The sequence below is a fragment of the Lacerta agilis genome, chromosome 3, assembly GCF_009819535.1.
Source record: "Lacerta agilis isolate rLacAgi1 chromosome 3, rLacAgi1.pri, whole genome shotgun sequence".
NCBI lineage: Eukaryota > Metazoa > Chordata > Lepidosauria > Squamata > Lacertidae > Lacerta > Lacerta agilis.
Window position 1 is genome coordinate 52,020,067 of NC_046314.1, and position 16,499 is coordinate 52,036,565.

At 42.5% G+C, this 16,499-nt stretch overlaps 1 protein-coding gene across 10 annotated transcripts in view; it reads right to left on the reverse strand.

The window, feature by feature from the left end:
* Positions 1-12,813, reverse strand: part of FAM184A (family with sequence similarity 184 member A) — a 68,221-nt gene extending 55,408 nt beyond the window's left edge. For 8 of the 10 annotated variants that reach the window (XR_004426224.1, XM_033143696.1, XM_033143694.1 and 5 more), the window contains exon 1: positions 11,853-12,106. Coding sequence is in view for 9 of the 10 variants with exons in the window: in XM_033143696.1 (XP_032999587.1) it covers positions 11,853-12,023 (171 nt within the window). In the remaining variant the exon portion in view is untranslated. Of the gene's footprint in view, positions 1-11,852; positions 12,208-12,796 lie in introns of those variants that run through there. The other 2 variants (XM_033143693.1, XM_033143699.1) reach the window with 2 other exon arrangements.
* Between the last annotated feature and the right edge of the window lie 3,686 nt (positions 12,814-16,499).

Genomic DNA, 16,499 nt, shown 5'->3' on the forward strand with positions numbered 1-16,499 from the left:
TAAAATATTTCCCACATAATCAACTAAAATAAAAACTTTCTTTTCTAAATCTTTTAGTCATGAAGAAATCTTAATCTGCACAACATACTTTTTTCTTTTCTTTTTTAGCATTCAGAGCACTCAGTTATAGACATGGTTGGCAAATCACACCAAGACAAACTTTGGTTTAGTGAGACTATGTGGCGCCTAGAGAGGAGTTTTTAGTCTCTTTGCTCCACCTTTTGCTACTTCTCTAAGCCAGGGTTTGGCTTAGAATGTCATCCAAACCTGAACTATCTCTTCACTAACCACAAGCTACAGAGGATGACATAATTAGAGTGTGGCAGGAAAAAAACCTAGGGAGGAGCAAAGTTTTCTTAGCATATTGTGCAAGCCAGTCCGTTGTTTTAACTGTTAGTTGAAAATAAATACCTTTCAGTTTTAAGAAGCCAAAATAGTGCAGCACCAGAAAAATTAAATGTCACCAGAAAAATTAAATGTCACCATACACAGTAAATAAATCTATGCACTAGCTCTTCAATATGAAATCTATAAGAGACTAGGTACAGGTATTGTTAACAGTGATATCCAAAGTACAAAATGCTAGTTGAGCTATTCTGCTTGAAGGAGAATTTCAAGAGGTGGATTCAGTTACATTAAAAACTAATGAATAATCCCTGATTTTTCATGTTAATCACTCCCACATCCTTGAATCTCAGATTTACAAACAATACTGCTATATTCTGCCCAACAATGAAGGGGGTGTATACAGAAAGAATCAACTTTACACAGCCTGGAACTAGTAATATACAGGTGTACAGAACAGGTTACTTTATCCTTCTCTTACAGCCAATCTTTCCTATGGTATCTCCCTCTAACAATAGACATAAAATGTTCCCTCAATACTTTCTATATCACCCTTCTTCATATCTTCTTTAAAAAGTACAATTTCTTCATCAAAATTAATGTAGCAATTTGTCCAATTCCATAGCATATGTTATGCCAAAGATTTGTGTTATTTTCTCCATTCAAAGTATTCTGGAAGCTCCAAAGCTCTGGAGTTCAAATAAAACATACTGATTTGGGGGGGGGGGGATGTAGAGGTAGTAGGTAAGATGACAAATTTGTGTAGTCCATTTTCAGCACTTTTGCCTTTCAGTCAGGGATTCTGAATGTTTTGCATATATGCATGGCTTTTTGTTTGTTTTAAAACCTTTGGTCAAAGAAAATAGGTCTCTGAACTGTTACTTTTATGCAGTACTTGCTCAGATAGTTTAAAAGAGGTCTGTAAAAGCGCTTTAGGTGTCATAGTCAGTTCTGCTTATATCATACTTCTTTCCAATCCAGTCTTCACCTCAGGCTCAGCTTTAAGTTTGAAGGATATAGACCGAGACAAGATGGGGGAGTGTACAAGGAAATTTTTCAGCCGCTTACAAGTATCTGTCATGCAAGCTACATACAAATAGTATGTATCAATGAACATGTGTGTCGTTTCTTATTTGTTATCCACAAAACACATTACTGGGTATTTCTTAATCTTTTTTCAGTAATGGCTTCAAAGCATCATATATTAACACAATCAGTCCTGTCTTTATAATTGCCATAGGCAATTTCCACTTGGAAGAAATGGTTTGCAATGAAGAAAAAGTAGACTGACATTAGGACCAGGTTGACACAAGTCTGTGTAAACAATTTTCCAGTATATGGATGTGAGTTTATGAAATAGATGCTGCAGAATGATGGCTAGCAGCCATTTTGGAAAATATACTTCTGCTAATCTGCTGTGTTTTTTCCATTCCAAACCATGTCATGCAAGTAAAATTGCTGTAATTACTTTCCTGTGGAAGTCTGTTAAAAGGAAAGAAATGTATGTTGTGAGTTAAGGCATTTAATATATTGAACTTCCTAGTCTTGCATTCCTTGTTAAAAGCAAACCACAACATTGATCATCTGGAGAAGTACTGCTAGTTGTCCTACATTTTACAGAGGCCTAATAGGCATCCACTAGAAATTGGGCATTTAGTGTTACTGATCTCAGGCTATGGAACATTGTTCTATCAGAGATTTCGCAGGTACTCTCATTTTTCATTGCCATGTGTCCCTTGAAGAACTTTTATATAGACAGGCCTATACAACTGTTTGAATTAATTGTTCAGCCAGTCATTTTTATCTGTTTTGTATTTTCTTATGGTGTTTTATATTTTATTGTATATACTGCTGTACGCCCATGTTATATTGTAAGATTTGACAATATAAAACATTTCTTTAAACAAACTTTAAAAATAGCAATCTAAAAGGTCATGTTTATAAATTAACTCAGTGTCTAAAAACTGAACGTCTTTAAGTATTAGCAAGCAAATGATGTAACAAACTTATAGAACTGTGGCTTCAATATTCTTGGGGAAAAGTCTCAAGGCAAATAACTTAATCTAAGAATTTGCGCTTGTGCTTGGAGGCATTTACCCAATTATGTGGTGTTAGCTTTACAACTGGTATTTGCCACTGTATGTTACCGAATATGTACAGATTCTGTATGTATACCAAGATCACATTTTGATATTGGGTGGCATTCAACTAAGTTTTACATAGACCCTCTGAAGTAAAGGGGCATAATTTAGTAATGTTCATTAATTTTAATCAGTCAGCTCTTGAGTAACACTTAATTGAATACCCACTGCTTCTAAAGGTTTTTAATTGCTAAGTATTACATATAGAATATTTTCAATAAAATCTGATTCTAATCAGTGGAGAAATGTAGAGATGCCCGTACATTCAGGCAATGGGCTTATACTCATGATTGCCTTTCTGCTTCGCCAAAGGATGCTAACCTTCAGGGGATGGTTTTATGGGATAGGGGCTGCAACTTGAAAGGGGATATAATAAAGCCCCCTAGTGAGCATGGAAAGCATCACACACCTTGGGATTCTGGCTGTTTGAGTGCTGTTATTCCTAGTACTGTATTTTAAAACAGTACTTACCATATGTTCAAGTACGCATGCTCAGAACCACAGCTTAAGGAAGACTGAGTGAGCACTTGATTCTATAGTCTCACACAGTAGGTTTTCCTGACTCCACTCTCCTCTACAAATTACTCCAAGGGGGTTAATGGCCCTGCAAGAAAGGTGTGGGTATACGAGGAGCTGCAGCAGAATGGGAAAATTGGAAAAAAATTGTTGGGTGGGGGGCTGCCTTATACAAGCAGCTTTCCCACTCACTCAAGACATTTCTTGATCCAAGGCTAAGTATCTTTCATTTGGATTGTAAAGACATTCAGCAAACAGCTCATCTTAATGTCTGATCTTGTCACATCAAAGTCACGTTTTGTGTTTCCTTGTGATATTTATAAATGAATGCTAAGGTTATCTACTCAGTTGCATTGAAAAATGCAACTTATCATGGTATTACAGACAAAAGTAGCAAGAAGATAATCATAAAATGCAATTACTTTGTTAATTAGTATGTTACTGAGCAGCGTTCAAGACAGGAACTAAAAATAAACTCGCATTCAACTTCAAGCTATAATAGTATTGGAGCAGCTACTAGAACAAATGTTAGCCAGCTGTTACCTCGAGTGAGAAGAGAGATATGACAAAAATCAGATTATAATATTAAAATTATCATATTGAATTCCAATTATCTATGTCACTCTTGTGGCACAAAATAAAAGCATAGCTAGACAGGTAGACCATGACTGGAGGAGATGATGCCACGTTCAGGGCTCATGCTTATTGTTTTAAGAGATGGTAGGAAATAAAACAGTGGCAAAGGCCTCAGTGAATTTTTCTCTTTAAATAAACTGTTGCTGTCATCAGTACCTAAACAATTAGGATATAACTTTTTCATCCAATGAGTTAGAAAATCTGACAAACAACAAAACTGAGACTTCAATTACACTATGCCAGGCACATCCAACTCCGAAGAGACTGTGATCTACTCCCACTATATAAATAAGTGGGTTTCACACTATTTGATAATACACACTATTTAGACTTTCCAACATAGAATATTAGAAAAACTGTTGGGTGAAATGGAATATAAAACATCATACTAATAAACAAAAAGTAAAACTTGCAGCCGTATAAAGAAGACTAAACTGTATGAAGGATGTTTAGAGATTATATACTCTCATAATTTATTTTCAAATGATTTTTGTGAATGCTCAATCTGCTAGGATGACAATCCAGAATATTTGGTTCAAATTGCTTTTTAAATGCTTTCCAGAGTGTTGAGGTGTAATGCCAACATGTTGTTGTTGTTGTTGTTCAGTCGTTCAGTCGTGTCCGACTCTTCGTGACCCCATGGACCAGAGCACGCCAGGCACGCCTATCCTTCACTGCCTCCCGCAGTTTGGCCAAACTCATGTTAGTAGCTTCGAGAATACTGTCCAACCATCTCATCCTTTGTCGTCCCCTTCTCCTTGTGCCCTCCATCTTTCCCAACATCAGGGTCTTTTCCAGGGAGTCTTCTCTTCTCATGAGGTGGCCAAAGTACTGGAGCCTCAACTTCAGGATCTGTCCTTCTAGAGAGCACTCAGGGCTGATTTCCTTGAGAATGGATAGGTTTGATCTTCTTGCAGTCCATGGGACTCTCAAGAGTCTCCTCCAGCACCATAATTCAAAAGCATCAATTCTACGGCGATCAGCCTTCTTTATGGTCCAGCTCTCACTTCCGTACATTACTACTGGGAAAACCATAGCTTTAACTATACGGACCTTTGTCGGCAAGGTGATGTCTTTGCTTTTTAAGATGCTGTCTAGGTTTGTCATTGCTTTTCTCCCAAGAAGCAGGCGTCTTCTGATTTCGTGACTGCTGTCACCATCTGCAGTGATCATGGAACCCAAGAAAGTGAAATCTCTCACTGCCTCCATTTCTTCCCCTTCTATTTGCCAGGAGGTGATGGGACCAGTGGCCATGATCTTAGTTTTTTTGATGTTGAGCTTCAGACCATATTTTGCGCTTTCCTCTTTCACCCTCATTAAAAGGTTCTTCAATTCCTCCTCACTTTCTGCCATCAAGGTTGTATCATCAGCATATCTGAGGTTGTTGATATTTTTTCCGGCAATCTTAATTCCGGTTTGGGATTCATCCAGCCCAGCCTTTCGCATGATGAATTCTGCATATAAGTTAAATAAGCAGGGAGACAATATACAGCCTTGTCGTACTCCTTTCCCAATTTTGAACCAATCAGTTATTCCATATCCAGTTCTAACTGTAGCTTCTTGTCCCACATACAGATTTCTCAGGAGATGGATGAGGTGATCAGGCACTCCCATTTCTTTAAGAACTTTCCATAGTTTGCTGTGGTCGACACAGTCAAATGCTTTTGCGTAGTCAATGAAGCAGAAGTAGATGTTTTTCTGGAACTCTCTAGCTTTCTCCATAATCCAGCGCATGTTTGCAATTTGGTCTCTGGTTCCTCTGCCCCTTCGAAATCCAGCTTGCACTTCTGGGAGTTCTCGGTCCACGTACTGCTTAAGCCTGCCTTGTAGAATTTTAAGCATAACCTTGCTAGCGTGTGAAATGAGTGCAATTGTGCGGTAGTTAGAGCATTCTTTGGCACTGCCCTTCTTTGGGATTGGGATGTAAACTGATCTTCTCCAATCCTCTGGCCACTGCTGAGTTTTCCAAACTTGTTGGCATATTGAGTGTAGCACCTTAACAGCATCATCTTTTAGGATTTTAAATAGTTCAGCTGGAATATCATCACTTCCACTGGCCTTGTTGTTAGCAAGGCTTTCTAAGGCCCATTTGACTTCACTCTCCAGGATGTCTGGCTCAAGGTCAGCAACCACACTACCTGGGGTGTATGAGACCTCTATATCTTTCTGGTATAGTTCCTCTGTGTATTCTTGCCACCTCTTCTTGATGTCTTCTGCTTCTGTTAGGTCCTTTCCACTTTTGTCCTTAATTGTGGTAATCTTTGCCAACATGTTAGGGCTTTCAAAAGACTTGTTTTCTGTAAATGTAAAACTTGCAAAGTGACTGAGGTTGCTATCCTACCTGAGAATCAGCCCCATTTAACTCAGTGGGACCTATTTCTGGGTGCACATATTAAGACTGATGAAAAGGTAGGAAGAGGAATCTCAAACCTCCCAACCTATATTGAAGGTTTTCCAACAGCTCTGTAAATTCTGGCCCAGTTCAGTAAGATGATCCATAGAATTTTCTGACAGCTAAAGCTTTGTAGTCCCGTTGGTGATTGGGGTTTGGATCTGGTGTAAATATACACCAGCTTAATTTACAACACTTTGTTTATGCTCCTTTCTTGTGCATAGGGATTGCTCCCTTAGCCAATATCCCTTACAATCAGTCGGTTTACTCTGAGTAGGACTGACAACATTGGTTTAATTTTTTTATTTGTTGTTGTCATTTAGTCATTTAGTCATTTAGTCGTGTCCGACTCTTCGTGACCCCATGGACCAGAGCATGCCAGGCACTCCTGTCTTCCACTGCCTCCCGCAGTTTGGTCAAACATCTCAGTAAATACTATTCTGCCTCCCTCATCACAACGTTGTGAGTCCCTTCCTCACCCATCATATGTAGCATAATTTATAAATTATTCCCTTGCTAACTCCCCAAATCCATTTCCCCCTCTCTATTCCTTTTTTTATATGCCAATTTCAGTTTCTCATTTTTCAAAAGAAGTTCTCAGGGAAACTCATCAGCATTTTAGTTGAGATTTTTCCTAATGTACAAATTTTTGTATAGGATTTTGCCTAATATACTATTTTTGCAAAGCATTTTTTCCTAATATAATGCATGTTCCTATATTATTTTTGGAAATACAGTGGTACCTCAGGTTACAAACACCTCGGGTTACAAACACTTTGGGTTACAGACTCTGCTAACCCGGAAGTAGTACCTCGGGTTAAGAACTTTACCTCAGGATGAGAACAGAAATTGTGTGGTGGCGGCGCAGCGGCAGCGGGAGGCCCCATTAGCTAAAGTGGTACCTCAGGTTAAGAACCGTTTCAGGTTAAGAACGGACCTCCGGAACGAATTTAGTTCATAACCAGAGGTACCACTGTATATGCATTTATATGCACACTTCACTCTAGAATATGCATCCCTAGCTGTAACCAAGGTTTGTTCTTAATTTATCATTTGTGGTTTATCTGGGGGAGAAACAACAAAAACTTGGGTTTGGTTGAAATGCTAAGACTTACTATGGCTTAGTCCAACAGTTAGTAAAGCAGTAGGGCTGTGGGAGGAGCACTGTAGCTCCAATCTTTCCTTCAGGAACAGGCACATTTGCTCATTTGCGCTAAGCCACTGGAACCCTGTGAATCATACTGTCCCCTTGCTAGCACATGTATAAATGAATATGGAACAAAAAGGTGTGTGCCTCAAACTACGTTTTGGGCCATTACAAATCATAGTGCCTTATATCCAGGAAAGTGTTCTCTTATGAGACTCCATGGCATGATGTCTGACCAAACACCTTAAAAAATGAACATAAAAAGTTCCATTTGTTCACATATTTCTGGAAGGTTTTTGAACATTGAAGCCATCTATGCTGTAAGGATTTATTTTATTTTATTTTGGCAGGGGGGAGAGATATCTTAGGGAAACTCCCTGATCCAAATCCTACCATTGTTTGAGGATATAAGCATCCATATGATTACAACAGATATTCAACCACAGCACAGAAGTAGATAAATTCAAGGAAGCTTCTCTCACACTGCTTTGTTTTGTATTTATCTTCTTAGCATAGAAACAAAGTTTTGGCTTCCAGAATGCTTGATTACTAAAAGAAGCTGACCCAAGAAAATGCATGCTCATTAAAATTCAGCATATATATACAACTGTGCAGAATACTAATTGGCTTGACTCAGAGAAACTTGTACAAGAGGGCAGTACATGCAAAGAGTATGGTACTTAATCGACATACTTTAAGTACTTGTATTTGCATTAGGTTGGTAATAACCAGTTTGGGAATAGAGACCAGTTGCCCACACTTCATCACTGTCATACCCATTTAACTGTGATCACCAGCTTGCTAATGCAGCAATGGTTCTACCAACATGCACAGGATTCCTTTGTAAATTACCTGCAGAAAGATTCTACATGGATTTTCAAGAATGAAAATTAGACACATGGACCTGTGTGCATGCCATATGCAACGTAGAAGCAGAGGACACTGACTGTGGAGGCATAGATGGTTCACATAAACCATAGTCTAGCACTATGTGGATGAGCCTCCATGAATCGAATGAAACATTGAGCTTGCACATTCCACACTCCCATCTCCCATGCAGACAGCAGAATAACATCCACAAAAGTTTTTGCTTTTATAGAAGTTTGGCTTAGCATTATGTACAAAGCAGTGATCCTGGTTTAAAACAATGGTTAGTTAACAAGGCAAATTTATGACCCATTGTTTGAAGCTGACACAGCAGAGTGTATTTTAAGCCAGGATTCCTGGCTGATAAAACACATTTCATCAAGCTCCTTATGTGAAAGATATATTGACAGAAGTAGCAATGGAGGTTCAGACAGTGGATGGGGGCAGTGGATTGCACCCCCGTTCACCATCTGTCTGCCCTGACTAGCAGACCACCACTGCCACTGCTCACACCCAGCCATCCACCATTGTTGCCACCTCCTCCTACCTGCCCGGCACTAACTTGGCAGCACAGTCCTTTCCTCACTCTGAAGAAAAAGTTATTTCTAAAAAGCAAATCTGGCACTGTTGTGTCAAAACAGCAGCACTTCATGGTGCTGTGTGACCCTGCTCATATAGCAGATGAGACAAAGCAGTGTGGAAGAAAAGGTGACATGGTCCACCCAACTCTGGCAGTGCAATGTTCTGCATCAGCCCTGAGGACTGAAGAAAATTCCTTTCTTCAGAGTTTCACTGACTTTGGAACTCCTCCTCAAAACTACAGTGGTACCTCTGGTTGTGAACGGGATCCATTCCGGAGGCCCGTTTGCAACATGAAAAGCCCGCAACCTGAAGCGTCGTATCTGTGCAGGTGCGCGGCGGGATTTGGTGCTTTTGCGCATGCGATTTAGCGCTACTGTGCATGCTCAAGTGGCGAAACCCAGAAGTAACCCTTTCTGGTACTTCCGGGTCGCTGCGGGACGCAACCTGAAAAAACGTAACATGAAGCAAACGTAACATGAGGCATGACTATAATTTGTACAAACTGCAGATTAAAGAATCTGGAACATATGCTATTTGCTGATCTGCTGAAGAACTCTGATTTACAAAAACACGTGTACATATGGTCCAGTAACAATTACAAAAGTTAAACAATGCTATGCTGTATTAGAGCATGATCAAGCAGCAAACTAAGATTTCATGTATCCATTGTTAGTGATATGCAGAGCAGACCCACAGAATTATCAACAAACTTCACTAACTTTAGTCAATGCATTTCAATGTGTCTTCTACTCTGAGTGTGACTTGGTTGGATAAAACCTATGCTTTCCATCTTCTCAGACCTGACAAAATATCCTACTATTATACAAAGGTAGTCGGTCTCCAAGATGTCATACCCTTTTTGCATTGTTATTACAGACCAATGCAATTATTATTTTGAAATGTTACTTTGGGCGAACTGTCTACACTACTACAGACAAAAAGAAAGGAGCTCTATCCTAAGCATTTTCACATAGACAAGTCTGTCAGTCTGAAATGTTTGTTACAGTCCAGGCAAGCTGCCAACATTTCCACTCCAATACATTAATTGGTAAAAGGAACAAAGATTCATTCTACAACAAGGAGTATTTATTTTCCTTCCCCTCTCAAGACAGACAAAGAAACACTATACAAACCTAAAGAAACTTTATGCATGTATTTGAAGTTAACATATTTGGGAATCCATTATCTTGTTTAAAGCACAAGATACCTTTTATTCATGTAGTCCTGGTACAGCAATAGTTGACATTAGTTATTCAAGCTTTTATGGGTAATTCATGTGTCACAGAAGTGGTGAGACAAATGAGGTTCATATACTGCAGGAATGTCCAACAGGTAGGTAGATCACTGGATGTCTGAGGTAGATCACTGGTAGATCATTGGCAGATTCCCGGACTGTCCACGGGCCGGATATAGAAGGCGATTGGGTCGCATCTGGCCCCCAGGCCTTAGTTTGGGGACCCCTGGTTTATAGGCACTGACCTTACATTACATTATTTCAGGAAGCAAGCTCTAGTACAGGGGTAGGCAACCTAAGGCCCGCCTTCTCAATCTGGCCTGCGGACGGTCCGGGAATCAGCCTGTTTTTACATGAGTAGAATGTGTCCTTTTTTAAAAAAAAATGCATCTCTGGGTTATTTGTGGGGCCTGCCTGGTGTTTTTACATGAGTAGGATGTGTGCTTTTATTTAAAATGCATCTCTGGGTTATTTGTGGGGCATAGGAATTCATTCATTCCCCCCCCCAAAAAAAATTATAGTCCGGCCCACCACATGGTCTGATGGACGGTGGACTGGCCCACAGCTATAAAAGGTTGCTGACCCCTGCTCTACTACATCAAACATGGGCAAGCAAAAAAAGCTGGTGGAAATATGCAGAAACTCTCCCAAATAGAGCATTTACAGGGATGTAGAGGGGCTGAATCAACTCGGAATCACATTACAGCATTAGATCTGATTCCAGCCTGGAGCACCATCTCCAGATTGGGACTGTGGACCCATCTTCTATGCCAGCCAACTTGAGCAGGAAAGGTGTGGATGGCCAACATATTTTTGTCAGATATTTACTAAAATATGCCAGAAAAGTGCACTTGAACAACTAGTCTGGAATTTTGACTCTCTCACCAGTTGTATCTCACATGCCAATGCTATAGTACATTACTTTGGATCTTCTAAAGAGGCCCTGCTCTGGAATCCATCTAAAAGGCAGACTATTTTAGCCTCCACCAGAAGCCCTGTCTTTATTATAGCAGCCCTGATAGTGTATAACTCTCGTAAGAAAAGTTAATTAGCATCCTCCCTGCTGGATTTCTGAAGGGAGGTAAACACTTTTCATTTCAGGTCACCCTTGAGATCTAACAATTGCTGTGTTCACTGTGGGGTTTTTTTGCTGTACAATACTGCTACTTTTCTCTTTTGTTGGATCTTTCTTTTGTATTACGTTAATTTATTGTTTTACCTTTTGTAAACTGCTATGAGGAATGAAAAGCTTAAAATTAAACAGGTAGGCTTTAAGAAAGTTGTCAACAATCTAAATCACCATTAAAATTATTCTAGAGTGATTCATTCTGTGGAATTATTATGCAAAAAGAATTATACAATAGGAGCTAAAAAAAACTTATTACTTGCATAAATGAAAGCACCAATGTTAAAGCCAGAGAGCTATAACAAGACAGCAATTTAAACACATTAAATGATATGTAACTGGATTCCAAACATTAAGACAAAACATGCAGCCTGAGCCTATGCATGTTTACTCATAAGTAAATCCTATTGTGTTCAATAGGGTTGACTATCAAGTGACTGTGCATAGGATTGTAGCCTTTTCCACACAAATGCTACCCTATGAACAGGTGTAACTTTTATGCTCAAAGAGGGACAACGATAAATATTAGTATTTCTATTAGGATGGTTCTCCTATTGTGGATATAGAGAAATAAGTGCAACACTAGACACAACCTTATCACCTATCAAGGTACTCTCTGCAATAATTGACACAACAGCTATTGTATAATTAATGCAGCCTTCTCTTATAAGAAATTTCGTCAGGTTTAAATGGACAGCACAACTGAGAATTTACTCTCTCCAATCCAGGCTTTTAAACACATACTTTTTAAGGTTCAGAAAACTATAATTTTTTTAAAAAAAATGGGAGCAAGAAAAGAACAAACAAATGCTCTACCAAATTGGGAGGGGGGGGAGATGATTAGAGGATGGAGGGCTCCCTCCTACCTTGGTGAGCTGCGCTATTTTCTTGCTCATTTTGAGATGGAGATCCTGATTATATTCCATGCCGAGCTGGGAGGAGGCGGCCGACGAAGTGGAGGTGGTGAATTTTCCAGCGCTCCCCGAGGAGCTGCCGCTGTAGTAGTGCTGCTGCCAGCTCATCCCTGGTGTCGCCATCTTCCACAGCAAAGAAACCCTGCCAACCGCTCTGCCAAGCGCCGGGAGGAGAAGGGCGAGGGTGACACGAAAATAGGGGGGGGGGTTGTTGAGGTTGCAGGCGGAGGAAAAAGACAAGGATAGAGATGGAAAGCAGCTAATGCTGGTGGCAAAGAGGACGGCGGGGGGGGGGTGAGGGGGAGAAAAGGCGGGGGGGCAGGTCAAACTACCTCTTCACCTCCCCCCTTCCAGTCCCTGCTGCTACCTCCTCTCACTCACAGCGTCTCCCCTCGTCCCCCTCCCGGCCTTATTTGCCACTCTGGCTCCTTCTGCACCATTTTCCTTCGTGGGGAGGGGAGGCGGTTGAGGGACCCATAGACTCCCCGCTCCTTGCCCTTCAGTCCAGGTGAGGGAGGAAAGGATGGGGCGGTCTGGGAAGGACCTCCTGAGGTAACCACAAGCCTCCCCCTGCGGGCTCCTCAGAGGTTTCCTGCTGCCGTTTCCTTTTTAAAACCTCCCCCTGGGGCGACGGATAAACGAGCGAGAGGGCGGGGGGGGGGGAGCGCGCGTCTCGTGCTCTCCGTCCCCGTCTCCCCCTGCTCCCGTTCTGGGAGCGGCTCTCCCCGCGGGACCCTTTCGCGGGTCCCGCGAGGGGAGGGGAAGTCCGAGCGCAGCGCCCCCCGCCGTTTCTCTCGCACAGGGTGGTTCCTCTTTCCCTCCCGGAGCTCGCCTCGAAGACAAGCGGGCAAAGCCGCCCCCCCCCCCCCAAAGCGAGCGACGCCGACTGTTGCTACCGAAGCCGACGCTGCCCGCTCGGCGCTCTTTGGCCACAAGAGGCCAACGCTCCGTTACCAGGGTCTTGGAGAACTGTTTACGCCGCGCGCGTGGCGTCATTTCCGGCGTCCACCCTTCTTCCCCCCCCCCCTCCGCGCGCCCACCGCCGTCAGTTCCCGCCCCTTTCAGTACCTCGGAAAGGGACTTACTTTTAAGTCGCGCACGCGCAGATGCGCTCTCCAGGGTGGTGAGTTAAAAACCCTATGGCGGCGGCTGCTGCAGGCGCGCTAAGAGGGAGGCGCGAAAGAGCGCCGTGTGCTGTTAAGTCCCCCAAGAAGCGACTCTGAGGAGACGTCTTTATAATAAGCATTGCTCTCACGAGCGCGGGCTGCAGCAACGGCCAGGGCGGCACCAGGAGCAAGTCGGGTGGCGGTTGCTGGGTTGCTTCCCGCCATTGTGATCCTTCGTTGCGAGCGATTGCAAATCACCTCTCTCCCTCTCTCTGAAACATACACATCTGCTCAGAACTCCAGAGATGCTTCTCAAATTATAGTGCAAATATATACGCAGGTGGCGCTGTGGGTTAAACCACAGAGCCTAGGGCTTGTCAATCGGAAGGTCGGCGGTTCGAATCCCCGCTATGGGGTGAGCTCCCGTAGCTGGGTCTCAGCTCCTGCCAACCTAGCAGTTCAAAAGCACGAAGTGCAAGTAGATAAATAGGTACCGCTCCGGCGGGAAGGTAAAGGGCTTTTCCGTGCACTGCTCTGGTTCACCAGAACCGGCTTAGTCATGCTGGCCACATGACCTGGAAACTGTACACCGGCTCCCTCGGCCAATAAAGCGAGATGAGTGCCGCAACCCCAGAGTCGGCCGTGACTGGACCTAATGGTCAGGGGTCCCTTTACCTTTACCTATATACTTATGATAGTGAAAGATCGAAATAAGAACATAAGGAGAGTCTGGTAGATTAGGCCAGTGGACCATCTAGTCCAACATCCTGTTGTCACAGAGGCTGGACAGTTGCCTGTAGGCACACGAGCCAACTCCTAGGGGCTGAGGTCCCTTTGCCCCCCCCTATAAAATATACGAGCTCGCCCCCACCCCCAAGTTAATGGGCATCACCATTCAAATGGTGTATGTGCACCACATCCTGCGATCAGTTATGTGAGACAGGGCTTACCTGGGCTCCCCCAATATTTTATTCACGTTGGTGCCCCTGCCTGTGGGAAACAAGTAAGCGAGGTTCAAGCACAAAAGCTCTCTCCCCTCCTGTGGTTTCTATCAACTGGTATTCAGAAAATCTGTGGCAGCAGAGCATTGCCATCATGGCTAGGAACCATCTCCTCCATGAAGTTGTCTAATGCTCTTTTAAAGCCATCCAAGTTGGTAGCCATTAGTGCCTCCTCTGGGAGTGAGTTCCATAGTTTAATTATATGCTGTGTGAAAAAGCACTTTAAAAAAAATCTCCCAACACTCAGCTTCATTGGATGTCTATGAGTTCTAGTGTTATGAGAGAGGGAGGGGGGAAATTCTCTATCCACTTTCTCCATACCGTGCATAATTTTATAAACGTCTACCATGTCACCTCTTACTCACCTTTTTTTCTAAATTAAAAAAGTCCCAAACATTGCAGCCTTTTTTTTTATAAGGGAGTTGCTCCATCCCCTTGATCATATTGGTTGCCCCTTTCTGAAACTTTTCCAACTCTGTAATATCCATTTTGAGGTGAGGCGACCAGAACTGTACACGTTCCAACCACTTAGCCTCCATATATGCAAGAGGAGTGGGTGGTAAAGGTCATACTTAGGTCTTCTTAGATATACTGTATATCACACACAGAATATATCTAGAATTTATTGTCTATTTCAGAACATGTGGCCTTCCACAAGTTCATGAACCATTTTTAAAAAATGAAATCTACTGAACTAATATTGTAATGATGGTTCTCTAAAATACAAATTCCTTTCAAGTAAGAGTTTCAACTTTCTAACCTTAGGAAACCAGCACAGGAATGAAAATCCATTCATGATTAGTATGCATTATGCAGGAATGAACACGGCACTAAATAATGTGCTAATTTATCTGAGCAAAAAGGGAATTAATTTATGTTTAAAAAGCCAATACAAGAGGGAGGAACATCCCTCAAGATTTATCTGCAATAAAATCTGTTGTCAGTTTTAGCTGAGACAGAATTCTACCAACAGGAACAATGAAACTCCCTTATAAATTAAAACAGTTTAAGTTGGTGTGATTTTGAAATAAAGCCATATATTTCGTTTGGCTTCAAGGATATTTGGCTGCTCTTTCCTTAACTTCATTTCATCAGTAGCCAAGGAACTGTGTTGTGGCATGCGCAGATGGCAGCTTCAAGGAGTTCAGAGGCTGCAGGTGCAGGGGAACCAAACAGGTAATGCTCATCATGTGAAAATATCCCTGCTGCTTCTCTAGTGTGCACAGCAGCAACATGCAAATGTGACTTGAAATGCACAGAGAAACAACCTCACTGCACTTTAAGCTACTAATGCACACATAGCCTTATGGCAGTAATGATCGCTCCCCACATCAAATGGGGGGCAACGTTTGCGTGGTCGCGCGCAGCCCCTTGAGCTCCTGGGCGACACCTGGTAGTTCGGACTGGCTGCACCTTCCTCCAGCAGGGATACACATAGAAACAACCTCGCTGCACTTTAAGCTACTAATGCACACATAGCCTTTATGGCAGTAATAGCAAGTCAAGTCCAAAGCATTTTAAGTGTTCCTCCTATCTCAAGGGATAAGAAGAGGTTTCATGGACAATGCTGCAGGATTTAATGTCCTTTGGGGACAGTGCATAGGGAACTTGCAGCATCCTGGTATTCTTTGCTTTAGTTCCAAATGAAAAGCAGAGCTTACTAGAGGTTAATCGACACTCCTATGGCAGACAGCAAATCTGCTAATCTGACATCATGTTTCCAGAGAGAACCCTTGTATCTCAAGATGCTACAGCACTCATCTCTATTTCACTGGCTCCAAACTCTTTATCTGAGCTCCTCCTGCCAACTTCTCAAACTAAAGAGGAATATCAATCTGTTAAGGAATATGAATATTATTTTGTTAAATTCCAGACTCCTATCGTGTGGCACTCTTGTTAAAACCATAATGACAGACCCATGATCAGTAATCAGTACGATAACACTGCTCTGGTGTGTGCTGCATATGCAACTAGCTGCTGCTACCACCACCATTCAGTGCCTTGGTTGGACTTTGACTCCAGTTTGCTCAGCTGGGAAGGAGGCAGAAGCATTGCACAGGAGAGAAAGGCAGGAATGCAGATCTGACTGTGTATGACAACCTTTGGACAAAACTTTAGATGTTTTGGACTGCAAATCCCATCAGCCGCAGCCAACACAGATGGGGAAGTTTGGGGGGAAGGCTGCACTAGACAACAACCAGACCCATGTGCATAGATAGCTTTCCCATGAATGCAATCCATTTGTTTTGCTTGCAGCCTTTGTGACACACATGCTATGGTTTGGTCAGACAATGTTTGGTGTAGCCTACTAAACTGGGACCAGGTGGCGCTGTGGGTTAAACCACAGAGCCTAGGGCTTGCTGATCAGAAGGTTGGCAGTTCAAATCCCTGCCACGGGGTGAGCTCCCGTTGCTCGGTCCCAGCTCCTGCCCACCTAGCAGTTCGAAAGCAAGTCAAAGTGCAAGTAGATAAATAGGGACCGCTCCGGTGGG